Source organism: Labeo rohita, unplaced genomic scaffold, assembly GCF_022985175.1.
Source record: "Labeo rohita strain BAU-BD-2019 unplaced genomic scaffold, IGBB_LRoh.1.0 scaffold_211, whole genome shotgun sequence".
NCBI classification, from domain to species: Eukaryota; Metazoa; Chordata; class Actinopteri; order Cypriniformes; family Cyprinidae; genus Labeo; species Labeo rohita.
In genome coordinates this window covers 71,363-99,002 of record NW_026128341.1, presented here as the reverse complement: position 1 = coordinate 99,002, position 27,640 = coordinate 71,363, and the positions used below count along the sequence as shown (strand labels likewise).

General features: G+C 33.8%; 1 protein-coding gene across 1 annotated transcript; it reads left to right on the top strand.

Annotated features, from left to right (window-relative positions):
• LOC127159365 (oxysterol-binding protein-related protein 10) lies at positions 1 to 27,585 on the top strand. The gene is made up of 12 exons (XM_051102217.1): positions 1 to 173; positions 6,117 to 6,196; positions 9,795 to 9,863; positions 12,415 to 12,606; positions 16,531 to 16,726; positions 20,766 to 20,896; positions 22,301 to 22,444; positions 22,525 to 22,996; positions 24,650 to 24,836; positions 25,489 to 25,671; positions 26,336 to 26,489; positions 26,710 to 27,585. The coding sequence occupies exons 1-12, from the start codon at positions 128 to 130 to the stop codon at positions 26,752 to 26,754; spliced, it is 1,899 nt and encodes a 632-aa protein (XP_050958174.1). The 5' UTR covers positions 1 to 127; the 3' UTR covers positions 26,755 to 27,585.
• Positions 27,586 to 27,640: the final 55 nt, after the last annotated feature.

Genomic DNA, 27,640 nt, shown 5'->3' with positions numbered 1-27,640 from the left:
TTTCGTGTTGGACCCTGATGTGGGTCAGCTGCAGTATTTCGTGAGCGAACAGGGGCGGAGTCAGAAGCCCCGCGGATCCCTGCCTCTGATTGGTGCGTCTGTGACGTCGAGCGATGAGGCCCCTCACATGTTCATCATCAGCTCGGCCAATGGGGAGCTCTTCAAACTCAGAGGTATTTTACACTCGCTTTCTGAGCTTTAAGACACACTCATGACTCTCAGGTCAGTGCGTTCAGATGACAGTGAGCTAAAGGTTAGTCATTTCACGCTGCAGTATTGGGCTGTTACCACAGCAACCAGCGGCCTCTCTTTATGAAATTCATGTTTCATGCAGGAGTTTGTGCATTTATTCAGTATTTGTCTCTCTGTAGTGCTGGAGGTTTTTGTATCGAGAGTCTCGCTGATGTTCAGTCTGTTTCTCAGCCTGTCCAGCCATATGGAGAAAAACTGTGTGAACTAAACAGATGATTCACTTCCATTCTGACGTCAGTTCTATATACTACCATTCAAAACTTTGCTTTTTTATTCAGAAATGTTGCATTAAATTGATCAAAAAGTGACAATACGATTTCTATTTGGAATAAATACTTTTCTTTAGATATTTTTACTCATCGAAGAATCCTAAAAAATATTTAACAGTACAATTGTTTTCAATGTTGACAATAATCAGACATGTTTCTTGAGCAGCAAATCATCATATTAGAATGATTTCTGAAGGATCATGTGACACTGAAGACTGGAGTAATGATGCTGAAAATTCAGATTTGCATGACCGGAATAAATTACATTTTACAATATATTACAATAGCAAACAGTTATTTTAAATTGTAATACTATAACTGTTTTCTTAGCCTTGATACAGACTTTTGAATGGGCTTGTGTTAATTCATTTATTAGGGCTGTCAGTCAATTAATTTTTTTTTAACTAACTAATTACATGATGTTTCAAATAATTAATCTAATGAATTGCAAAATAACTGTGAAATAACCACAATAGATTATTTAACCCTTTAACTGTCACTCCCATTTTTTAACACAGACATAAAAATGCATTATCCAAACTTTATAATTCATGAATGGAAACATTTTGTAATATGATTTTGATGTACATTTTCCATGGTAATGCAAATGAATTTTGAGATTTTAAGTTTTGAGCTGAGATATAATTTCTTATGATTTCTATTGCGTGATAGGGAAAAAGGCAATGAAGAAAGTCTTTTGTGTCAAAGGTCAGAACTCATGTTATGATGTAGATTTTTTTTTAAGTGGCACTCTTGACGTATATTAATCTATTATTTTTCCTACAAAATTTCTAACACAAAAATATGTTAAAATATCTATTTAGGAGTCTTAGACCTTTCCAACAATGTATAGTTTGTCATGATTAGATTAGGATTTATTTGTAATACGGTGTCAGTTAAAGGGTTAAAGCTATTTTTGTATTAAAGAAGAGCAAGTATCAAGTAAACATTACAAATTGTAGCTTTAGAAAGAAATATTTTATTAGATTCAGCATAAAATTTATTACACACATTTAGGCTGCAACAACATAAACTATGGAACACAAAAGAAGATAATCTTTTTTTATTATTATTATTATTATTATTATTATTATATTTTCTTTTTTTTTTTTTTTAATGAGATGATACTCTAAATAAGAAACTAAATCTGCCTGCAGGTGGCAGTAATTGTTATACACTGTAAAAAGTGATAAGTTGACTTTAAAAATTGTAAAAAAAAAAAAAATTGAGGAAATCCACTGCCTCAATAATAATAATTAAAAAAAAAAAAAAAAACAAAGTTCAGCAAATTGTCAAGTTTACTTAACTTTTTTTTTTTAATTATTATTTACTTAAAGTGGTGCTATTATGCTTTTTCACTTTTTGAACTTTAGTCAGTGTGTGGTGTGTATCTTTGGGCATAAAAAAGATCTACAAAGTTACAAATCTCAAAGTCCACTCAAAAGGGAGATATTTCATTTTTAAAAAATCTCTTTTCAAGAACTACAACGAACGGCTCCTTTGGTCTACAGCGTTTGTTTTCTGCATACAGCGACGTCACAACACGGTCCATTAGAATATCATTAAATTAAATCCCACCTATGGAAATTCGAATTGTTGGGGGGTGGGTAGGGACGAGGTGGGGGATTAGCCAACCTTTTTTTAGCGATGCAGCTTGGAGAGCTGCTTCAACGAGCCGCAGCGCGGCAGGTATAAACACAAGCATTGACTAGAGTGGCCACTTCAGAGCTGTAACGCACTGCAGACGTGTGCAGTACTGGGGGTTGAAACACATGCTGAAGCCGCGATCTACTTCGGTTGTCACGTCGGAGCCATAACGCGCAGACGTGTGCAGTGTGTGGTAAGAGATTTATTCATCATACAGTGTAGATAGCTTCACTTATAGCACGAGTGTTTTTTTAAATGCATAAACTTGCACTAGAATAGGCTAGGCTAATCAGTGATGATGTTCTTTGATAATGTTAGGCTGCTTTTAGCCTTATGCTGGAGCTGGGTTTCGGGCAATGAAACTAAGTATGTAAAATAATTAAATAAATTAGCACCATAATATCATGTATCAGCGATGTTGCAAGCTGAGGATAGGACTCTACTGTACTGTACTGTACTGTACTGTACTGTGACTCTACTGTAACTACTGTAGCGTGTTATTTACTCACCCTCCATGCTTCCTTCTTTCAGACGAATGCAATCGGAGTCTAATAAAGTCTAATAAAGTGCATCCATCCATAATATAAAGTACCTCAGATAGGGGTCTCCTGTAGCGAATCCATGTTTTTTTGTAAGGAAAATATCTGTATTTAAGATTCTGATTAAGATTCACTATTAATGAAGCTTGCGCTAACTGCTTTGACAAGGGGCGTGGCAGTACTGAAACACCGTCTAAGCTGTTTGCCAATTGCAATGCAGTGGGACAGCTAACCAGTCATAACACATTTCCTTTTTTCGGAAGGCTGGCCTTCATTAAACCTGGAACTAATCGAACCTTTTGTGCCAGGCTGAGAGAAAGGTATTGTAATAATGTAAATTATGTGAACAAAAAAAAAGCATTTTTCAAACCACCAAGCATGAGAGCATGTTCTAGTACACCCCCAAAATGAAATCAAGACTTTGAAAAGGAGCATAATAGTACCCCTTTAACAATTTTAAGGCAACAGGTTTCCTCAATTTTTTTAAGTTAAGTCAACTTATCACTATTTAGAGTGTATGAGTCATTAATTTGATTCGTTCAAATGGCTGATTCATTCAGGAATGAAGTAAATGGCTCTCTTTATGAATGGGCTTTTGAATCATTGATTTACACGATTCGTTCAAAACGCAGATCCATTCAGAAACTAAACACCGCTGTGTTGCTCGGAGATGTGCAACAATTTTGCTGTGGCTTCAAAGATAATATGTTCTCTGCAAAATTAAGCAAAAACACAATATAATATGTATATAACACAATATCAAACTTCTTATTTACTGAACTGTTGTATAAAATCACGTTTAAGCTTGTGATAGATTGGGAAAAAATCAGCACGTGTCATATTGCCCTCATATTGTGCTATATATAAATATTACACAACAACTCAGGAGCATTTTTGCCCCAATATCTTGAATTTTAGGGCATGACTGCATTTGTGGAGTTGTTGCCCTGCATCATATTTGTCGACAGTGAACTGTATGAAATATAAGATGTACAGGTCTCGGGGTGAGGCCAGCGCATTAACGCGTTATTTTTTCATAACTAATTAATTCACGTGTTAAACTGACAGCCCTATAATTTATACACACTGTTATTTATTGTATAGTTCTATGCACTTCTACACATCTACACATTTTTTCGTTATAGTTTACACATTTTTAGCATGTTATTGGTTTGGATAAAAGCATCCAGCATTTAGAGCTGTTTTCTAATAATTCATCTGTATACTGTCAATGTTGTGTCAGTGTCATCTGGTCTAGTGTTGAATGAGAATGACTCTGTGTTTATTAGCATCTCTGTTAATTGCAGTCAGTCCATCAGAAGCATCTTCATCTCCTAATTAAAGCGGAAGCTTGTTTAAATTGCTAATGCAGAGCTGATCGGAGTGCAGCTTATCCGTGATGAAGCATTCCTGACAGCTGTTTTACCCAGGATGCATTAGTTTATAAGATTGAGCATTAAATGGATTCTGATTAAGGTTGTAGTGCTGCATCATAAGTGCTGCATGTTCTGATACATTTCTGTGAGTGACAATAACTGAGAATCAGTAATAGGAAGAAAATCTGCCACACTGACTCTCAGAGGATCTGCTCGCGGCTGCCATCTCAAGGAGTTCTGGGAATTTACTTGGAGGTTTGGTAACTGGTTTCTAGCTTGTCCAAGGTAGTTCTCACTTGTGAAGATTTGGCTAAACTATGAAACCAACAGCATAATGGTGAAAATCAGGTCATATATATAAATTTATTTACTTAATTTAATTTAATTTAGATTTTTTTTTACATTTTAATATTTTTTATTCTATAGAGCTTTATATAATATAATTTACTTAATTATACATTATTAATAAATTAATTATATATAATTTATTTACTTAATTTAATTTTATATAAATGTTATTTTTAATAGATTTTTTATATTTTAATTATATATATATATATATATGTGTGTGTGTGTGTGTGTGTGTGTATAATGTATGTACTTAATTTAAGATTTATTTGATTTTTTTATTTATATATTTAGATTTATTTATATTTTTAGATTTTAATATTTTTTATTTTATATATATAGAGAGAGAGAGAGAGATTTTACATTTTAATATTATATACATAATATATATAATATAACTTATTTACTTTATTTAATTTCATATTAATTTTGTTTAATTTTTATTTATATGTATTTATTTTATTATTTGTTTACATTTTATATATATATATATATATATATATATATATATAATATAAATATAATTTTTATTTTTTGTTTAATATATGTGTATTTATTTTTTTTTTACATTTAAATATTTTATATACAGTTTACTTAATTTTATTTTATATTAATTTTATTTTTTTTTTTTTTTTATGTCTATTTTTGTTAATGTTATTTTTAGACATTGTTATTTATGTAATTATTTATTTCACCTTTATTTAAGAAAAGACTGGGTAACAAGATCAGAAGGTGTTACAAGCTAACATTAAAAAAAAAATAGTCTAACTGTACAGTATGGATAGGAAATATTAGGCATCTGATTAATCATTTAGAATTTTATTCGTTACAAAATGTTTCCTGATGCAGCAGTTTTCCTGCAATATGACTGAATGCAATGTTAATGTTTGTCTGTTCCCTTGATTTTTAGTTTGGTTTCCAAAATATTTCCATTTAATGTGACCAGATTAGCACACCACGTCTTATCTGTAATGTTTTGTATGAGTGTGCTTGTTAAATAAACCAAATGAACAATAATTAATTGCAAAGATGTAGTGTGTGTATTTTGTCGTGTTTATGTTTCAGCGGCTGCTGCTCTGTTTTTCATTAATCATCTGTTTCTGATTTATTCAGGCTCTAATAGTGACGCCCTGCTGAAGCTTAGTGAAGTTTGATGATTGCAGCTCAAGTGTTTCACTAACGCTTGTTCTGACTCTAGGAATAGTCTGACTTCCTGTTGAATGTGGAAGTGATGTGGTGTTGCCATGCTCAGGGTCACTCGTCTAACCCTCAGCACTCATTGTGAAAGATCAGTGTGTTATTTAAGTAGCAGTGAGATACTAGTATACTGAAGTTTTTATTAAGACTTTGAATTAGTATTTATTTTCATATTTAAATTTTAGTTCTTATAGTTATAGATAGTTATCTGCTTAGTAATATATATATATATATATATATATATATATATATATATATATTTTAGTATTTTATTTCAGTTGAAGTAACAAATGTACTATTATGCTTTTAGGTTTAGTTTTAGTTAACTGTAACAACCCTGGAGTGTGTTCGCATCAGTCCCAATCTAACATTATATAATAGAATGCATCTTTTAAGTGGTTGCCATAGTAACTATAATACATTAATACTTTGGATATTTACTCTCCCTAATTCTCTCTATGTTTCCTCCCATAATTCCTCTGTCCCAGCGGTGGACGCCACAGAACAGCAGCTGTGGATGACGCAGCTACAGGCCTGTACCAGACGCCACTCTGACAGCAGTGCCAAGGTCTGTGTGAACACACACAAACATTGTGGAATATGTTTGAGGAGAGCAGAAAAAGTGTTATAGGAGAATTTGTTTTTGTAGAGGGTTCATACAGATAATGCAAAATGAAACTGCAGGACTTCAAAGACTTTTCAAACACTACTTTTATTGATTTCCAGGGACTTCAATCAGAGATCTCACTTATCGAATAATGTCTTCCATTTAAAATTCTAAAAACAGTGAAATAGATAAAAATATGCTAATAAAAATGACAAAAATAAGGTGAAGCACATGCAGAGTATTATTACTGAAGTATTACAAATGGATTTGTGTTTTTGTGTTCTTTCTCTTTTTTTCTTTTGGTTTTTATAACTGTACTGTGTTAATGTTTTGATGTTTTCTACTGTTTAAGAAAAAAAAAATCTGAAAAAAACATTCACAAAATTGTTCCAAAATCCTGATCTGAATCAAATGATTTGCAGCCAGTGCCACAAAGTTCCAGTCTAAAGCAAAACATTCACAAACCTGCTCCAAAGTTTCAATCTAAATTAAATGATTTGCGATCCGTGCTACAAAGTTTCGATCCAAAGCAAAAGATTTGTGAACCTTCTCTGAAGTTTTGATTCAAAGCAAAACATTCACTAACCCGCAACAAAGTCCCGATCTGAATCAAATGATTTGCGATACGTGCTCCGAAGCTTTCATCTAAAGCAAAAGATTCACGAGCCCGCTCCGAAGATCTGATCAAAATCAAATGATTCGCGATCTAAGTTTCAATCTAAAGCAAAAGATTTGCGAACCTTCTCTGAAATGCGGATCTAAATCAAATCATTTGCGGTCCACACTCTTAAGTCACAATCGAAATTTGATTTAGATCGTGACTTCAAATCACGTATCGTAAATCATTTCATTTGAATCTTTCAATTCAGCTAAATGATTCACAAACTTGTTCTGATCTAAATCAAGCAATTCACGATACGCGCTCTGAAGTCCCAATATGAATCAAATGATTCGCAATATGCGAAGTTGCAAACTAAATCAAATGATTCAAGATACATGATTTGAAGTCCCGATCTGAAACAAATGATTCGAGATACACGATCTGATTGGAACGCTTCGAAACTGATTCAGAGTTTCAAAAATCTCCATTCCACCCATCACTATGTGCTTTTTAAAATCATTAAAAGCGATACAGAAATTTGAAAATGAATGACTCTTTTAATTTGATCTGGTTTTTACTAGTGAACTGCTTAAAATGAATGATCGAAGTCACAAGTTTGAATCAATCGGAACGGTTCCAGCATAAATTACTCAGTTGATTTGGTTCATTTGTTACTCTTTTCATGTCTTCAGCCATGTTTACATGACACCGTCAGTACTACTTGCTTAGCTTGATTGTTTTCTGACAAAAAGTCAAATTCAAGTATTTTAAGCACTTTAAGTACCTTTTACGAATCCTGGTGTTTGTATAGGTTTGTATACCATATACTTGTGAGGGTAAATGTCCTCACTAACACAGTAAAATATCATGATGAGTGATTTGATGTGTTGTCACTAATTATAAAGACTCATAAATTATGTTTTTCGTGTTAAATCTAACTATATGCACAGAATTCTGTGAGGGTTCTTAGAGGTCAGGAGATAAAAAATATCACTAACTTAATAAAAAAACAATTAAAGAGATGAGATCCCTAATATAGCTTATAAGGCTGTGGATCTCTGTTTTTTGGCTCCGAGACGTCTCCCTGTGCACAACAATATTTAAAGTCCTGACACTCATATTAATCTATGGACAGTCCTACTAAAATTTCTGCAAATTAAAAAAGTTATTTTAAAAAATGATAATTAAGATAATCACATTTAAGGATTCCAAAAATGTTCTTCGGGGCTTCTAATATTTATAACCATGATTTGGATTAAACATTTTCATTACCTGAAATAAAATAATTTTATAATAACTTATTTTATTTCAGCTAATTGCCAAGGAAACATTTCTCATTTTCGTTTAGTTTAACTTGATGTACGAAAACGAACTAAAAGTGAAATAAAAATTAATACACATGAATAAAACTTTATACACGTATAAAAATATAATAGTAACACTTTACAATAACATGTCATTTGGTAACATTAGTTAATATACTAACATGAACGATCAATGAACAATACATTTATTACAGTATTTATTCATCTTTGTTAATGTTAGTTCATAAAAATACAGTCGGTCATTGTTTGTTCATGTTAGTTAATGTTAACAAACACAACCTGTGATTTTAATAATGCATTAGTAAATGCTGAAATTAACATTAACTAAGATTATTAAATGCTGTAGAAGTATTGTTCATTCTTAGTTCATGTTAACTAATGAACCTTATTGTAAAGTGTTACCAAAATAATAAAAATGACTGAAAAATAACACTGAAAATAACACTGATTTAACATGAATTTCCAATTTTTCATGAATTACTGATTTAAACCTATTTATTTATATATTATTTATTTGTTAAAAAATATTCAATATATTCAATCTGACAGAGCTTTGCGTAATTGGTAAAATGTGTCTTTGTTATAAATATGCCCATATAGTTTTAAGGTTGTAATAATTTCTTTGACTTTTTCCAGGTCTAGAAATCACACATACGAAATAAGCCTTCCTCAAATATGCATGTTTTTCAAGACTGTGAAAATTGTGGTACTTTAAAGAAACAATTAATAAAGTGAATTAAAATAAGATCTTGATATAGTTGTTTTAGCTTGTTTTGTCACATTTTAAAGGGGTTCTATTATGCTTCTTTTTAAGTCTTGATTTTGTTTTGGGGGTGTACTAGAACATGCTTTCATGCTCAGTGGTTCGAAAAACGCACTATTTTTAACATAATTTACATTATTACAATACATTTCTCCCAGCCTGGCACATAAGGCTCGATTAGTTCCGGGTTTAATGAAGGCCTGCCTTCAGAAAAACGAAATGTGTTGTGATTGGTTAGCTGTCCCACTGCGTTGCGATTGGCGAACAGCTTAGACGGTGTTTCAGTACTGCCACGCCCCTTGTCAAAGAAGCAAGTTCCATGTACAACTATTAACGCAAGATAGATTAAAGTGATTCTTACATTTTAAATATGGATATGTTTCTTACAAAAATGCACTGATTCACTAAAGGAGGCCTTTATTAAAAGTGAGGCACTTTTTATTATGGATAGATGCATATTATTGGACTTGTTTTGGGCTGATGAGAAGAAACACCCGTCTATGCCATTCTAAAGCTTGGGAGTGCCAGGATAAATTTTAACAACTTACTTTGTAACTCGGATTGCATTCGTCTGAAACCAGCTCCAGCATAAGGCTAAAAGCAGCCTAACGTTATCAAAGAACATCATCACATCAGAAAGGAGCTGTTCCTTGTAGTTCTTGAAAAGGGATTTTTTTAAAAACAAAATGTCTCCCTTTAGAGTGGACTTTGAGATTTGTAACTTTGTAGATCTTTTTATGCCCAAAGATACACACCACACATTGACTAAAGTTCAAAAAGTGAAAAAGCATAATAGCACCCCTTTAAATAATTGTAAGTCTTCTTGAGTGCTCTTTGCTAAAGCGTAATCTGATCTGTTGTCGTTCACAGATGAGGAAGCTGAAGGACTGTGACGATCATCTGTGTGTCGACCGAACTCAGAACACATTGGAAGCACAGGTAACATAAACACACACTCTGGTTTCATGTGCGTTTATTATTTTATACCCTGGTTTCACAGACAAGGCTTAAGCCTAGTCCTAGACTAAAATGTACATCTGAGTTTCAACTGAAAGAAACTTGCACTGACACCAGTAATGTCCTAATTGAACTATGACCAAATCCTAGCTTAGGCTAAGCCCTGTCTGTGAAACCGGGCTTATGTGTCTCATAAAGTCCTGATATGTGTGATTGTGATGTGTTACTGCCCGTCTGTCTCTGTTAATGCTGTGCTGTAGTAACTGCTCATCAGCTCATGATCACAGAGCTTCATTCAGTGAAGAACAGATGCTTTATTCTGCCTGTAAAACACTGACCCTTTCTTTCTCTCTGATTCCTCTGTAACTGATATCAGCACATATTGATCCAGACGGATCTAGACTCACTGCTCAGGGCATTAGTACACACATACCACTATTGTTTTTCATTTCACAGGGTTGTTTCTGAATCTTTAAATAACCATATTCTCCTGCCTCAGTCCCAAAATATCAGGATAAAGAGACAAAAATAGGGTTTTTCAAAGGCTGCTTTCCTAAACTCTTACACACAATCCTAAATAAGCTAGCAGCAAAAATGGTTTTCAATGACTTTTTAAAAATTGTTTTCCAGTTAAAATATATTTGAAAGTCCTTGAGACAAGATAAATGTAATTAAGAACACCACATGAGAAATTCACTTGTTTTCATAGATGGTATTTTAAATATGAGTGTGTTTGATCTTACTGCAAAGCTTGTTAATTATCTTATTTCAAGAAATTTGAGATGTTAACTGGAAAACAAGACAAAAATACTCATTAAGTATTAAAAAAGACCTTTTTTTGCACTGTAGTTGTTTATCATCAACACTAACTTAAAGTTTAAAGCACTAAAAACTCATGAGATATTTATTTGTCATTATTAGCTAGCAAAATCATTGCCCCAAACACTGCGCTAAATAAAATGAATGTTTTATTTAAAAAATATTTCAGGCCTGTGGGACGGTGTTTGGCTTTGGCTGTTTTGTGCCCACATTTGCTGTCAGAATGTGTTCAGCCCACACACACACACACGCATATGTGTATTCACCTGGGAGATAGAGCGCTATAGTGTTACACAAATAGAAAGAACTATTACTGCTCTGTGATTCACTCTATTTAAAGACTCATATACTGTTATATTATAGGTGCATGTTTGATTGTGAAGTACAGTAACCTGTGTGAATGATACTATCATCACAGCAGCAACTCAAACACAAAAACAAACAGATTATCCTCAAATTGCACCAACACACCCAGCAATACACGTATATTAATTTATCAGCATATTCAAAACTAAAAACAGCTTTGCTTACTTTAAGGATTTAATCTTACTGTGAAGGCGCCGTTCTCCTTCACATTTCTGTGAATCGCTTATGGGTGATATTAATTGATCTTCAGTGATCATTAAACTTCACCACACAAACACACCTAATGACTTTTGTTAAACATCTCTATGTTTGATTTATAAGTTACCCATATTTTTCCTCTATAATTTAGCGATAAACCGATGCACTGCTGATTTTTGTCCATGTGTGATAAAGTCATGTTTTAATCAGCTCTAAATGTTTCATTCAAACTTTAAAAATCACATTTATAATGTCTAACCGATTACATGCATTAACAGCATTAAAAATGTTGTTATTTTATTATCATTGAGATACTATTATAAATTTTATTCACAGGTTGAATTTTTATTTTTATATTTTTCTTTTTTATTTTAATTTTAGTTAAAGTTTTAGTAGTTTGTTGTGTGTTTTTGTCATTTTTTTTTTTTTTTTATAAATATGTCTGCATAGTTTTTATTCATTTTTATTTTAGTTTTATGTTTTAGTACTGAGTTTAACTTGAATTTAAATTAAAGGAAAAGTTCACCCAAAAATGAAAATTGTTTCTTCATCAGAACAGATTTGGAGAAATATTGCATTACATCACTTGCTCACCAATGGATCCTCTGCAGTGAATGGGTGCCATCAGAATGAGAGTCCAAACAGCCGATAAAAAGCACCACAATAATCCACAAGTACTTCACACCACTCCAGTCCATCAATTAACATCTTGTGAAGAGGAAAAACTGCATATTTGTAAGAAATAAATGTATCAGTAAGACATTGCTTCCATCCAGAGTCCATAATCCATAATAACACTTCCTCCAGTGAAAAATTTGTCTTGTGTGAATCAGGAGCGACATTCGGACAGATCAAGACAGTTTACAAGCCAACAGTCCAAAACAGCTCTAAACAAATATATGGGACTCATATATAGAAGTGGTTTAAAGTTAAAACACCTTAATGATGGATTTGTTGCTTACAAACAGCTTTTCACAAGACGCTGATTGATGGGCTAGAGTGGTGTGGATTATTGTGATGTTGTGACGTCTGTGTTTCAATATCTGGAGTGTGACTGCAGCTGTAATCTGCATTCACTGTTTGTTAGACTGTATTATGCATGTTTATGAATAGAAAGTTAATTTTTACCATCTCTGTGTGTGTGTGTCAGGGTTCATCGGGCCGGACGCGGAGTTTCTCTCTGCTTCCTCACCTCCCTCCGTCTTCCTCTCCTGCATCTCAGAGACATCTGCCTCACCACGGGCCTCCGAGCAACATCGTTACCATCACGCACCATAAGTCGCCTGCAGCCGCCCGCCGTGCCAAAAACCAGTACCCAGAGCGGCTCCTAGAAGTCAAAGAGGTCAGAGACACACGGTTGAAAGACTGAAATAATGGAGGATAATTATAGACCATCATCAATCTCCTGTCTGATCTAATTCAGAATTAAAGGACACTCAAACAAAATTAGGCCTAAATTTAAGATTTATGTATTTAAATTGCATAAAAAATTCTATTCATTTAGATTACAGTTTTAACATAAACCAATAAACTTTGATGCTTTGATATTTGTCAGTCATACATAAATGAAACATGTTTTATAATTTGTTTCAATCTCATACATTTTAACTAATTGAATATTGCTTGTTCCACAGCTAGCCATATTTGAACTACACAACCAGTCAAGGGTTTTTGAACAGTAAGTCTCTTCTGCTCACTAAGCCTGCATTTATTTGATCCAAAATACAGCAAAAGCAGTAATATTGTGAAATATTTCTCTATTTTAAAATAACTGCTTTCTGTGTGAATATAATTTAAAATTTATTCCTGTGATCAAAGCTAACTAACTAACTAACTAATCAGAGTATTAGAATGATTTCTGAAGGATCATGTGACTGGAGTAATGATGCTAAAAATTCAACTTTTAAATCACAGGAATAAATTACATTTTAAGATATATTCAAATAGAAAACAGTTATTTTAAATATTTCAAAATTATACTGTTTTTGCTGTTCTTTGGACCAAATAAATGCAGGCTTGGTGACCAAAAGAGACTTCTTTTTAAAAAAATATTAAAAATCCTAATCCTACTGAATAAATTTGTTTTCACAATGAACAGATATATGCAGTTTCTAAACAATCTGAATAAATGTATTTTGAAAATATGATTATTTAAATAAAATCAAATAGATACAAATGGTGCATTCTATGCATTGTATTAAGTTTATTAGTTTATGTTAAAATAAAAGTATTACGTTAAAATGGTGTAATCCAAATGTGAAGTGAATTTGTCACATTCCACAAGATGTTGAATTGGACTTTGAAAGTGGAAATAGTACATAATAAATATCAACATCAAATGGCATTTTAAGAAGTGAAGTATTATTTCCCATCATCCATAAAATCAAATGTTATTATAGTCAAAACAGTCCTGAGCTAGGTCAAATTTTAATCTGTACAAACCAAAGTATTTTTGTGTATAATACTGTAAAGCTGCTTGCTTTACAGTGAGCTGTTATATAAAATGCTATTTAAATAAACGTGTGGTGTAAATATATATCCACATTATTATGATCAGATGCTTTCTTAAGTGCTGTTTTCCTCACTACTAGCATTTTAGTTGTTTTATTTTGTATATTTACATATTCATCTAAACGCCGCTCTCAGAAGCGGATGTTCGCTAACAGTCAAGCGTTGCTTGCGTATAGAGAACAACTTTTTACCTTGAAAACTTCCTTGTGAGTATATTCCTCTTTACAAATGACAACACTTTCGTTAGTACTTTTGTAAAGCTTTCCCATGCGTTAGTTCTGCTTTGTTTGTGCACTCAAACTTGTCTCCTTCTATTGGATTAGTTACAGCCTTCCTGCACAACCGGAGGCTGCAGTTTCAGGACCGCATTTCTAGGACCCTATTTTTTTTTTTTTTTGTATTATTTCATTTACTTATTGTATTTATGTATGTATTAGCTTCGTATACTATTTAATAGTGCTTGCTATTGTGTATGTTATTATATTTTAAAGAAATATGTAGTTGGTTAATTGTATACACTAAATTATTGTCCTAGCCAACTCCTAACCCTTAACATATTGGAAACCCAATTTAAATATTTAACCTAATTTATTTCAGTATATTCTATATATATTCTGGTTTTAAATTCAGTTTTCTTGTAAAGAAAGACTTGTATCTTTGTGAGACTTCAGTTCATTAGCTGCAGCACAGCCATTCACGTCTGATGTTTGACACGCATGAAGTGCAGTAAACGGTAAAACGATTGCGCTACAAATTAGTGTGTTTATTGGTACATTAATAAATGTAAGATAATTTGAATACAAATACTAGTTTATAACATTTAGCAGAACAATGAACTGTTTTGCACAGCTAAATAGGCTAAATGGAGATTGCTGACACCACCTCGAACACAAGTTCACACCAGGTCTTACATTAAAGATGGAAAGATGGAAAGATAAAAAAATGAAGAGTTTTTGTTTTATGATTGAATCAGGTCTCCTCTAGATGGAGCTGTCACAAAAAAATAGGGTCTTAGAAGTGCGGCCCTAGATGTGCGGTCCTGAAACTGCAGCCTCCGGTTGTGCAGGAACATACCATTGGGGCCTGGAGAGCTGAATTACAGTCTTGTGCTACAGAGCCATGCTGGTCAATCCGCGTTATTGCATGCCAGTACATTAGGAGAAATGAGATCAAACAACTATTCGACAACAAAGATATTTGTCGACAATTTTTTTTCATTGTCCACGTTATCGTTCATGTCAACTAATCGTTTCTGCCCAACCTTGAATGCCTCTGCCACATGCATAAATGTAAACATGTATTGTAACACATCCTGTTCACTGCAATTTCTCCTGAAACATCTCCTTCCTTTAATTAAATGAGGAACAAGCTGAGCTAGTTTTGTAGCTCTGTACATTCAGAAGTGTCACAGAGATGTTTCCCCTCATATAAACCGTCAGTTTGAGCTCTGCTGGGTTTTATTTCTGTGCCAGAACATCATTTAGAGAATTAAATAAGTCCTGCGTCAGCTGAAACATTATTACCTCGTCTGTCATGTCTGCCGACGCACGGCTCGTGTGATCATCCGCATCAACTGCAGCTGAACCTTTACTGCTTTATTTCAGGCCCTCAGTTAAAACAGCAATAAAGTGATTTTAGAGGTTAAGAACGTTTTAATGAAAGATTGTGAAGATGCTAAACAGTTTTATTTTGTGCCATACAGTAAAAACGTAAAATTGTGAAATATTATAATTTAAAATAACTGTTTTCTATTTGAATATATTCTAAACTATAATTTATTCCTGTGATGCAAAGCTGAATTTTTAGCATCATTCAAGGTTCGTACAGATACTGTAAAATTAAATTCCAGGACTATTACGGAGTTTTTCAAGCACTACTTTTTGATTTTCAAGGACTTCAATCAGAGATCTCAATTATCAAACAGTGTCTTCCATTTAAAATTCTTAAAAAAAGAGAAATAGATAAAATATACTAATAAAAAATGTCAAAAAATTAAGTGAAGCACATGCAAAGTATTACTAAAGTATACTACACTTTTAATATAGCAAAACCACTGTTTTCATAAGGGATTTGTTTGTTTTTGTCTTTCTTTTTTTAATAACTGTACTGTATTAATGGTTTGTTTTATACTGTTTAAGAAAAAAAATCTAAAAAAGGTTAACGAAATCGCTCCGAAATCCTGATGTGAAACATGATGATTCACAAATTTATTTGCATGAATCTTGCGTGATTGTGATATGTGCTATGACAAAATTAAACACTTATTTTATAGATACATTGTCTTTCAATAATTCAAACACTATTCATGTACCTCTTTAGGGATATTACTATTTTAAAGGGTTTTCAAGGCCCTAAATTTAAAAAAGTCAAATTCAAGTACTTCAAGCACCTTGATGCTGCTCAAGAAATATTTATTATTATTATTATTATTATTATTATAACTGTGGAAAACTTCAGCTGTGTGCTCCTTCATATTTTTGTTGAAACCGAGAAACATTTTAATTTTCAACATTCTTTGATGAATAGAAGGCTCAAAAGAACAGCTTTTATTTGAAACAGAAATCTTTTGTAACATCATAAGTGTCACTTTTGATCAATTTAATGCATCCTTGATTAATAAAAGTATTAATTTCTTTCAAAAAAGAAATCTTACAGACCTAGAAACAGACTTGAGACTTGTATTCTAGTTATTAGTGAAGCTGAACGACGCCACCTGCTGGTCAGCCGCAGTAACGCTCCTTCCTAATTTCTTCAGGTTATGAACCAGGCCGAAGGTCAGCAGAAAAGTCTGGTCCAGTCCATCGAGTCTTTGCCGACGCGAGGATCCCTGTCCTGTCTGGATCAGGACCTGCTGCTGCTGAAAGCCACCTCTGCCGCCACCCTGAGCTGCCTTGGCGAGTGCCTGACTATATTACAGCAGAGCGCCGGACACAACCACGGGCCGCCCTCCGGTGAGTCCAATACGGACACCCTACAGATGCCTGTGGCTCCTCCAGACCCGGAGCCGGCCAAAGATCAGGGCGAGGTCGACTGCGGCCCCTGTCCGTATCTAACGGGCCCCATGCAACTAAACGTTTGCAATAAATGTTGTTGAAGGGCTGTTCGTCGTTCACGCTGCATGTTCGGTGTTTGTGTGAGTTCATCTGTATTTTGGTTCTTCATTTGAATCGTTTGTTCATTCGGTTCTGTGCCTGATTGTATCATTTGTATTCGTGCTTGAGTGTGTAACATGTTCAGGGATGAAACCGTCCCTTAATGCATGATTCGTGTGAGTGTTTGGAATCTGATTCCTGTTGCTTTTCAATGCTGGACGAACCACATGCCAAAGAAACACACACATACACACAGGTGCCTGAAAACTCAAAACGACCCAGTGGATCCAATAAAACATTTCAGATCGACCCTGATGTGGACTCAGGTGCTTCACTCTGGGCGTCAAAGTCAATCGCAGTGATTTTATATTTGGTTTTGTTTTATGTTTGCATTTTTATTCATTTTTTATGTTGATTCACTCTGCCAAAAAAAAAAAAAACAACAAAATGAGAACTCCTTGATATCAATGGACACCTTTGATGTCTTTCTTTCTCCAAGGAAAAACACTTGAGAGCTGAATGACTCTGTGCCTGATCTGAATATTGTATTTTCCTTTTGTATTTTCAGTTTGAATGCTAATCTTCAGATCTCAGGTTCTGTTCCTTGTGTTTGGAGAGAACAAACTGCGTTTTGTTTCAGCCTTCTGTTTTTCTTCAGTTTTGTAAAGCATAATTTTGAAAATATGAGAGCAAAAATGCTTGTTCCTCTCTTCAGATTGCTTCAGATTGAGATGGAAATGAGACCGTATTGGTGTACTGAATGGACTGAATCCAAAATTGATCGCTTAGAATGTTTCTGATGTTACAGAAATGAATTAAAGGAATGAGTTCAGATGACACCTTTGATCTCTGGCTGAGGTCTGTTGTGGGCTAGTTATATATATTGAGGGGGCGTGGCCTGACAGGGGCGGGACTGTGAAATGGGCAGGGCCTGTGGATCCAAATGAGGGAAACACCAATCAGGTAAATACATATTTGTGTTTTGTTTGCATGAGCAGTGTTTCATCACAATGATCAGCCAGAACATTTCTAAACATGTTCTGGTCTGTGCATGGATGTTTCTCTGCATGGTCTGTGTGAGAAATCATTTTCATTTTTTGATATTTTAATTATCATGAAAAGTTACTAAAAATGTTTTTTAAAGAAGTCTCTTCTGCTCACCAAGCCTGCAGTTATTTGATCCAAAATACAGCAAAAGCAGTAAAATTGTGAAAGATTTTTACTATTTAAAATAACTGCCTTCTATTTGATTATATTTTAAAATGTAATTTATTCCTGTGATAAAATCTAAATTTTCAGCATTATTACTCCAGTCTTAAGTGTCACATAATCCTTCAGAAATCACTCTAATATGCTGATTTGCTGTTCAATTATTATTATTATCATCATCATCATCAATATTTAAAAAAGCTGAGTACATTTTTTTCAGGATTCTTTAGTGAACAGTGAGATCCAAAGATCATTTATCTGAAATAAAACATTTTTGTAACATTACACACTATATCATTCAAAAGCTTGGAGCTAGTATTATTTATTTATTTATGGTAAAAGAATTATAGAAATGAAAACTTTTATTTAGCAAGGATGATTTAAATTGTCAAAAGTGATGACAAAGACATTTATAATATTTACTTATATTATATATTTCTATTTTTTTTTTTTTTTTTTTTTTTTTTTTTTTGAGCAGCAAATCAGAAAATTAGAATGATTTCTGAAATTGATGTGACTTCGACATCACAGGAATAAATTACATTTTAAAATATATTCAAACAGAAAACAAACATTTTAAATGTGACCCGGGACCACAAAACATAAGGGTAAATTTTTCAAAATTGAGCTTTATATGTCATCCGAAACCTGAATAAATAAGCTTTCCATTGATGTATGGTTTGTTAGGATGGAACAATATTTGGCCGAGATATGACTGTTTCAGTATATGGAATCTGAAGATGCAAAAAAATCTAAATATTGAGAAAATCACCTTTAAAGTTTTCCAATTTAAGTTCTTTTCAATGCATATTACTAATCAAAAATTAAGTTTTGATATATTAACAGTAGGAAATTTACAAAATATCTTCATGGGACATGATCTTTACTTAATTTCCTAAAGATTTTTGGCATAAAAGAAAAATCTATAATTTTGACCCATACAATGTATTTTTGGCTATTGCTACAAATATACCCCAGGGACTTAAGACTGGTTTTGTGGTCCAGGGTCACAAATAATAAAAATACATCAACATTTTACTACTTTTGCTGTACTTTGGATCAAATAAATGCAGGCTTGGTGAGCAGAAGAGACTTCTTTTAAAAACATTAAAAATCTTACTGTTCAAAAACTTCTGACTGGTAGTGTACATATGTTGCATTTTAATACATATTTAAAATTTATTATTTTTCAACATTTATTCATGTGCTTTACAATTTTGAGATATGACAGTCCATTCACAAAAAGGACTATAACAATAAATATGCAGTATTAAAAATTGCACATTGCCGAATCCAACAATAACGATAGAGAGGAACGATAACGTTGGAATAACTTTAAGAACGTTTTTTGTTTCTTTTCCTGGCTGATGGTCGATGAAAACATTGACAGCCAATCAGAATCCATCCTTCTTTAAAGAGGTTGTGCGTTTAAAATGGCAGACAATAAAACTGCAACGCGTTCATACTAAACAGAACTTTATTCTAACGTGATGTGAAATATAGTTATCGTTCTTGGTGTGAATTGGGCTTCAGTTTTCTTTTTTGAGATTTTATTGTTCAGAGCTCAAGGAATTTAAGTAAAAAACATTCAGCTATGAGAGATCCTATACTTTCCATGTAATCTCATTGATGACTAGAAGAAACAGTTGAGATCTCATTGGTAAATTTGTCTACTTTTCTTGGGTAAATCAGTGAGGAGAGTCGAGAGAAAGCATTAGTAAATCTCTCGAGTGTTTCTGATATTAGTCATATGGGTTAGAGTTCAAGTAAACAATCTGTATATAGCCATCAAAAGTGACTTTTTATGTAAATGCTAAGACTTCTGTTCCAGCGGTGGTTGTTTATTTCAGTTTTCTGAGCGTAGGTGATTTCTGAAGAGCCTCATGCATTTATAAATGAATAATATTTTAATAAATTAATATTTTCAAGGAAATTAACATGCTCAGGTTCTGATTTTGTTTTCTTTTTGATGCATCTTTACTAAAGTCTGTTTATCTATCTATCTATCTATCTATCTATCTATCTATCTATCTATCTATCTAATTCAAATGTAAATAATCTACAGCTTAATGGGCCACAATGACAAACTGTATTTACATCTCAGTTCTGTCATAATTGTATGTGGCTGAATTTGTCTGAATGTAAGAAACTTGACATCTGCTGATCAGAAATACTCTGAGAGCAGATGCCAAGTTCATGCAGCCCTGATGATGCTTTGATCATGACATCATGAGAATTTGATGTTTCTGCATCGGTAGAAGAGCTTAAAGATGCTTCACATCTTTTTACAACACACTGAACTGCTGCAGGACCCTCATGTGTAATTAATTGGTTATATTTATTTTAAAAAATTATATTAATACAGTGTGAAAAATGGCATTCTGTGATGATATGTGCAACGTTTTTCATGTGGAGGTCAAAGCAGCATATGATGTTTGTGTCGAAAGGTGTGAATCATTCCTGCTGAAAAAAAATCACCTAGGTAGTTTGCTGGTTTTACCTGGTTTCCAGTTTTAGTTTCATGGGCATTTGTCAGCCAGCTAAACTCTGTAAACCACCGTAGGCTGGTCTTTTCATCAGGGTCATCAGCCGGTTTAAACGCAGACTGAAGGTCACTAATTGATTTGTTTCGAGTTTCGGCATGATGTGTAACTGCTGACCGCTGGTCATGTGTTCCTCGTTCCCGCAGATAATGTTCCCGTGTGGACCGTCCCAAAGTCACCCTCAGGAGAACGTCTGAGGAACGGCGGTGCAACTACCCGGAGCCCCACTGAGCCCTCGCCCTCCCTCAGGAAAACAACCCTGCTGCAGAACACTGAGGTGAGAGGATACTGTCTGAGAATGGAGTAATATTATGCATTAAATATATTTTAGCATTCAAAAGTTTGGGGTGGTAAGATTTTGTTTTTGAATGTTTTTGAAATAAGTCTCTTATGCTCACTGAAGCTGCATTTATTTGATAAAAAATACAGTGAAAACAGTAATATTGTAAAATATTATTACAATTCAAAATAACTGTTTTCTAAGTGAACATACGGTAAAGTGTAATTTATTCCTGTGATCAAATCTGAATTTTCAGCATCATTACTCCACTCTTCAGTGTCACATGATCCTTCAGAAATCATTCTAATATGCTGATTTGCTGCTCAAGAAACTTTTCTGATTATTATCAATGTTAAAAACAGTTGTGCTTAAAGCATAGAGTGTGTGCGTGTATATTTATTCATTTATAATCATAAATAATAATAATACATCAATTTAACTATCCTAACTATCCATGTTGAATAGAAATTGTTAGTTTATTTTATTTTTACTTTATTTTTTTTGTTTGTTTGTTTTTTATAATTGTACTATATTAATGGTTTGATGCTTTCTATTTTTTACTAAAAAAAAAATCAGAAAAAGATCATGAATTCCTGATCTGAAACAAATGATCCATGCTCCAAAGTTCCAATCTAAAGCATAAGATTTGCAAACCCGCTCCGAAGTTCTGGTCTAAATCAAATGATTTGTGATCCATGCTCTGAAGTCCCAATCTGAATTTGATTTAGATTGGGACTTTAAATCACGTATCGCAAATCATTTGATTTGAATTCACAAACCTGTTCTGATCTAAATCAAATGATTCATGATACGTGCTCCGAAGTCCCAATCTAAAACAAATAATTTGAGATACTCAATCTGATTGGAAACAGTGAATCATTTTGCGACGCAGTGGTTTAACTGATTCAGAGTTTCACCCATCACTATGTTCTTTTTAAAATCATTACAAGCAATGTCGAAATTAGAAAATAAATTACTCTTTTAATTTGATCTGGTTTTTGCTAGTGAATCACTTGAAATGAAACAAATCGAAGTCATGAGTTTGAATCAATCAGAGCGGTTCCAGCATTAATGACTCAATTGATTCGGTTCATCTGTTCCTGTTTTTGCATCTTCAGCCATGTTTACACGATACTGTCAGTACTGCTACTTGCTTAGCTCAATTGTTTTCTGACATTAACTGAAATTGTGTGAATTTTGCATGAAAAGATATGTGCTTTTTGACTAAATTAAACACTTATTTCATAGATACATTGTCTTTCAATAATTCAAGCCCTTTTCAAGTACCTCTTCAGGAATATTGCTGTTTTTAGGTGGTTTCCCGGCCTTAAATTTCAAAAAATCCAAATTTAAGTACTTCAAGCACTTTAAGCACCTTGTACAAACCCTGGTTTGCTGCAGGATGGGATGGAGGTGATTTCCCCTGATGAGGAGGTGATGGATTCAGATGATAACACTGAAGAAGAGCTGGGTGTGCTGGACGACCAGAGGAGCATCATTCTTCATCTGTTGTCTCAGCTCAAGCTGGGCATGGATCTCACACGGGTGCGAATCCCAACACCATCACATATTACACAAATAATATTAGACTTTCATGTGACATTACAGTCTCTCTCTGTGTGCAGGTCGTTCTTCCCACATTCATCCTGGAGAAGCGTTCCCTGCTGGAGATGTACGCTAACTTCATGGCGCACCCGGACCTGTTCCTGTCCATCTCCACTGGAAGCACCCCTGAGGAGCGTATGGTACGTTTCGTCGAGTATTACATGACCGCCTTCCATGAAGGACGTAAGGGCGCCGTCGCCAAGAAGCCCTACAACCCGGTGCTGGGCGAGACCTTCCAATGCTCATGGGAGGTTCCCCAAGATCACGTCCGCCCTCTGAGGACTGACACAAACCCAAGGACCAATCAGGAGACGGCAGGGGTGGGGTCTGACTGTTATAGGGTGCGTTTTGTGGCAGAGCAGGTTTCCCATCATCCTCCGGTGTCGGGGTTTTACTGCGAGTGTGTGGAGAGAGGCATGTGCGTCAACACACACATCTGGACCAAGAGCAAATTCATGGGCATGTCAGTGGGCGTCTCTATGGTGGGAGAAGGTGGGTGGCGCTTTCTTCATCTACACTGAAAAAAAAAACTGGGTGCCCCTCGGGCCATCTAAGATGTAGACGAGTTTGTTTCTTCATCAGAAAAGATTTGGAGAAATGTAGCATACCATCACTTGCTCACCAATGGATCCTCTGCAGTGAATGGGTGCCATCAGAATGAGAGTCCAAACAGCTGATAAAAACATCACAATAATCCACAAGTAATGCATACCACTCCAGTCAATCAATTAACATCTTATGAAGTGAAAAGCTACGTGTTTGTAAGGAACAAATCCATCATTAAGATATTTTAAACTTTTGAACTAATGAAAAAGTTGAAAAAGTTGTCTCTTCTGAATCAGAAGAGAAATATGCACAGATCAAGCACCAATTACAAGCCAAAACCATTCTGAACAAATATGTGAGTAGATTTTGATGTGAAAGACAACAGGAGATGGACTTTTTCAATGGAGGAAGTGTTATGGATTATTGTATTTTATCCGGAACTACTATTTGTGGATTATTTTAATGTTTTTATTCATTTTTGGGTGAACCATTTCTTTAATTCCAAAGAAACAGCAAGTAACACATTGAATTAAATGTGAAATTTTGCAGTAGAAAGTCTGAAATTGTAGTTTCTTATAAAACACACTCTAATAATCTTTATTTACAATTTAGAAAAATCATTTTTACAATGTGCTCTAAATACAATAATCTAATTTACTATTATGATGCTTACATTACACATTATTTGTTATTTTCTCTCTTGCCCATGTTAATAAATCTCAACACAATTCTTTATTTAGTTGTTGTTAGCAACTATTATTGAGTTTTCATTTACGTTTATTGAAAAAGTTATGCTGTTATTAATCTGGACTTTTAATATGAACACTAACATCGGTGACATTAATTTCATCTGAACAGTTTTGAGATTCGGTGATCTAATTTCTTAAAATTAGATAATAGTGGTCTGTGAATTTGTTTTTTGTCAAATATATAACTTTTTAACATCTGTTTGTACTGTAACAATTTTTTTTATTTTTTAAATGAAAATTTACAGTGAGGGTAATATGAGCCACTCAGATCAGTATGTTTTAAACTGTTGTTTTATTAATAAATTTGATAGGCATTATAATTCATGGAATTATTATAATAACAAAAACAACAAATAACAAAAAATATACACACTATCAGTCAAAAGTTTTTGAACAATAAGATTTTTAATGTTTTTTTTTTTTTTTTTAATAATTCTATAATAATGTAATGATGCTCCAAAAATTCAATCAGGAAATCACAGGAATAAATTACTATTTTATTTTTTAATTAATTACTTTAAAATTTTACTGTTTTTGCTCTACTGTGGATCAAATAAACGCAGGCTTGTTGGTGAGCAGAAGATACTTCTTTCAAAAAACATTAAAAATCTTACTGTTCATATAAGAAATTAGAAACTCTTTACTACTACACAATTTAGTTTAGGACTGAAAGGTCAAGTGTTGTGTGTGTTTAGGTGTAGTCTGTTTATCTGCTGGACTTGTTTCATTATAAACTAGTAAGACTAGATGTTATGAACCTGATGGATCATCTGTACTGATGAAACATACACAAATCTCACAAGCTTGATGTGTTCAGTCTTGCTTTAGGGTTTTGCTATTTGCTCTTCAGGCATGTTGTACCTGCGTGATCACGGGGAGGAGTACGTGTTTACATTCCCGAGTGCGTACGCTCGATCCATCCTCACCGTGCCGTGGGTGGAGCTCGGAGGAAAGGTCACAATCAACTGCGCCAAGTCCGGATACTCGGCCAACGTCACATTCCACACCAAACCCTTCTACGGGGGCAAAGTTCACAGGTCAGTCAACAACGCTGATACTTGAAGTCCCCATGATATCAAAATGTAAGTGTTTTGGCTTTAATTTTAATATGTTAGCCTTAACGTTATCTGTAAGCTAGTGTTCTCCAAAACATTTACAAGATATTTAATTCACAAGATATAAGCATTCAAAACTTAGTATCCAACTTCTGCAAATATGGATCAACGATTTTGATGACATCACCCTGCACTTCAGCTTCTTATCAAACTTTTTGTCCAATCAAATGCTCTCTAGAATCCAAAGCATCCCACCTTCTACATGCTGAAGCTGTGGTTGAAATCGGTCACTTGTTCACAGAATTTGTATTTTCTGTACAGTGGATGTCATGTAGTGCACTATATAGGGGATAGGGAACGATTCGGACAGTGTAAATATGCTTTCAATTGGGGCAAAGAAAAGTCTGGTTTTGCTTTGTGAAATGCAATTGGCTACTGTAAAACGGGCGCGGGACTGCTGGATATGTCCCACCCTGTTTTCCTGTTTCAGCTGACATCATGACATCAACACACAGAATTACGCTCCGTGTTTCAAAGCATTTAAGTGGAATTTAAATTTCAGTGGTCCTTTAAATGAGATGTAATTGAGAGTGATGATGACAACGATGATGATGATGAAGGTGTGTGTGTACAGGGTAAGTGCAGAGGTGAAGCAGAACTCCAGCGGGACAGTGGTGTGTAAAGCTCAGGGCGAGTGGAACGGGACGCTCGAGTTCATCTACAGCAGCGGAGAGACCAAAGTCATCGACACCAACAAACTGCCCGTCATCAGGAAGATGATTCGACCCATCGAGAAACAAGGCCAGACCGAGTCCAGGTGAAACCTGGTGTTTATTTGTATTATACAGTCAAAGTTAGTTTTTTTTTTTTAAATGTTTTAGAATAAAGTTTCTTCTGCTCACTAAGGCTACATTTATTTGAACAAAAATACAGTAAAAACAGTAAAATTGTGAAATATTATTACAATTTAAAATAACAGTTTACTGTTTCAATATATTGAGAAATGTAATTTATTCCTGTGATCAAAGCTGAATTTTCAGCATCACTACTCCAGTCTTCAGTGTCACATGATCCTTCAGAAATCATTCTAATATGCTGATTTGCTGCTCAATAAACATTTTTTGATTATCAGCAATGTTAATAACAGTTGTGTTGCCTCATATTTTTCTAGAAACTTTGACATGTTTTTATTTTTCAGGATTCTTTGATGAATAGAAAGTTCAAAAGAACAGCATTTGTTGATATAGAAATATTCTGTAACATTACAATTGTCTTTACTCTTACTTTTGGTGAATTTAATGCATCCTTGCTGAATAGAAGTATTCATTTCTTTAAAAAAATAAATAAATAATAATTTTTTAAAAATTCAGTATGTATATATCTATGTATATGTATATGTGTGTGTGTGCGTGTGTTTTCTTAACTACTTTTCATTTTGTGGTCATTTATATAGTTGTGATATTGTGTGTTTTTAATCTCAGGTGTCTCTGGCAGCATGTGACCGCGGCACTGAAGGAAGGAAACGTTGATCTGGCCACTGAACACAAGCATGTGTTAGAGGAAGACCAGAGATCAGATGAAAGACAGAGAGCCACCAACAACATGCCCTGGAAACCCAAATACTTCAACAAAGAGGTACGTTCATGACTGAAACCCCTAGAAACGGCTACAGTTACAGACTCAGCCCAGTTTGAAATCTGACAGACCTGACTAAACTGCAAACGTGAAGCACATACATTGGAAAACTTTTGATTGTGAAGTTTATATCTCTTTTGCAGCTAAGATGGAACCATTTGAAACTTTTTTCTGCAGTTTCCATGGTGTGAAGCTCATAAAAGTGTTTGTTTGTGTGCAGGGAGATGGATGGGTCTACAGAAACCCCTTATGGAAAACACACTGAAGAAAGGAAGACAAATGCCAATCAGACAAATACAGGGACTGAAAACAAACAGCGAAAATCAAAACAGGAGAATAATGGTGCATTATGATGCATCACACTACAGAAACTGTACAGAAACCAGTGTGTATATATGAAAACATGGACACATAGACCTTTTATACACTGTATAAATGATAATATTATTTTTCACGATTATAACCGAGCCTCTGTGGATATGCACATGTACACAGTATTTATGTGATCTGCCATTAGATAATTTGTTAACAGAGTAAGAGAGTTTGGATTTATGTCCAATGTGCATTTAACAATGTGGACAAAGATGTTCAGAATTCATATTTCACCCCAATATTACATATAAAATACATTAATAAATAATAAATTGTAAATTTCATTACTGAAATTAAATTCTATCTTAATTATTTAATAAAAAATACATAATACATTACATAGGATTTTTGCATTGTGACTTTATTTTAATAAAAATTATACATTTCCCATCTAAATTATTATTACTGTAATACTGTATTTTTTTTACTCCATTACAACAAATAAATATTGTAATATAATATTTTAGTTAAATCAGCACAACTTAAAAGTGGTACAACAAATACAATCACAATATTGAAATACTCCAGTTATTTTAAATGAATCTTTATGGTCCTGAAATAAGCTTCAGTTTATTTTAGTTAAAAATATAGTACACAGTATTTGTGGTGAAATATGATCTGCACATGTTCTTGACCGATTCCTCCAGATGGATAACTGGTGATATTATGTTTGAGATGAAGCAGCAGACATTAAACGGATACAAATGGTTGTGTTTTCACTGTCCAGGTGAGCTGATGGTGGTGTGATTGAGTTAAATGTTAAATGAATGAGCACGCCT

Excerpts from the sequence above, each read along its gene's own strand:
- LOC127159365 (XM_051102217.1), top strand. The coding sequence starts at position 128 with ATGTTCATCATCAGCTCGGCCAATGGGGAGCTCTTCAAACTCAGAG. Across the intron at positions 6,197-9,794 it reads ACTCTGACAGCAGTGCCAAG|ATGAGGAAGCTGAAGGACTG; the intron begins GTCTGTGTGAAC and ends TGTCGTTCACAG. Across the intron at positions 22,997-24,649 it reads CGTCTCTATGGTGGGAGAAG|GCATGTTGTACCTGCGTGAT; the intron begins GTGGGTGGCGCT and ends TTTGCTCTTCAG.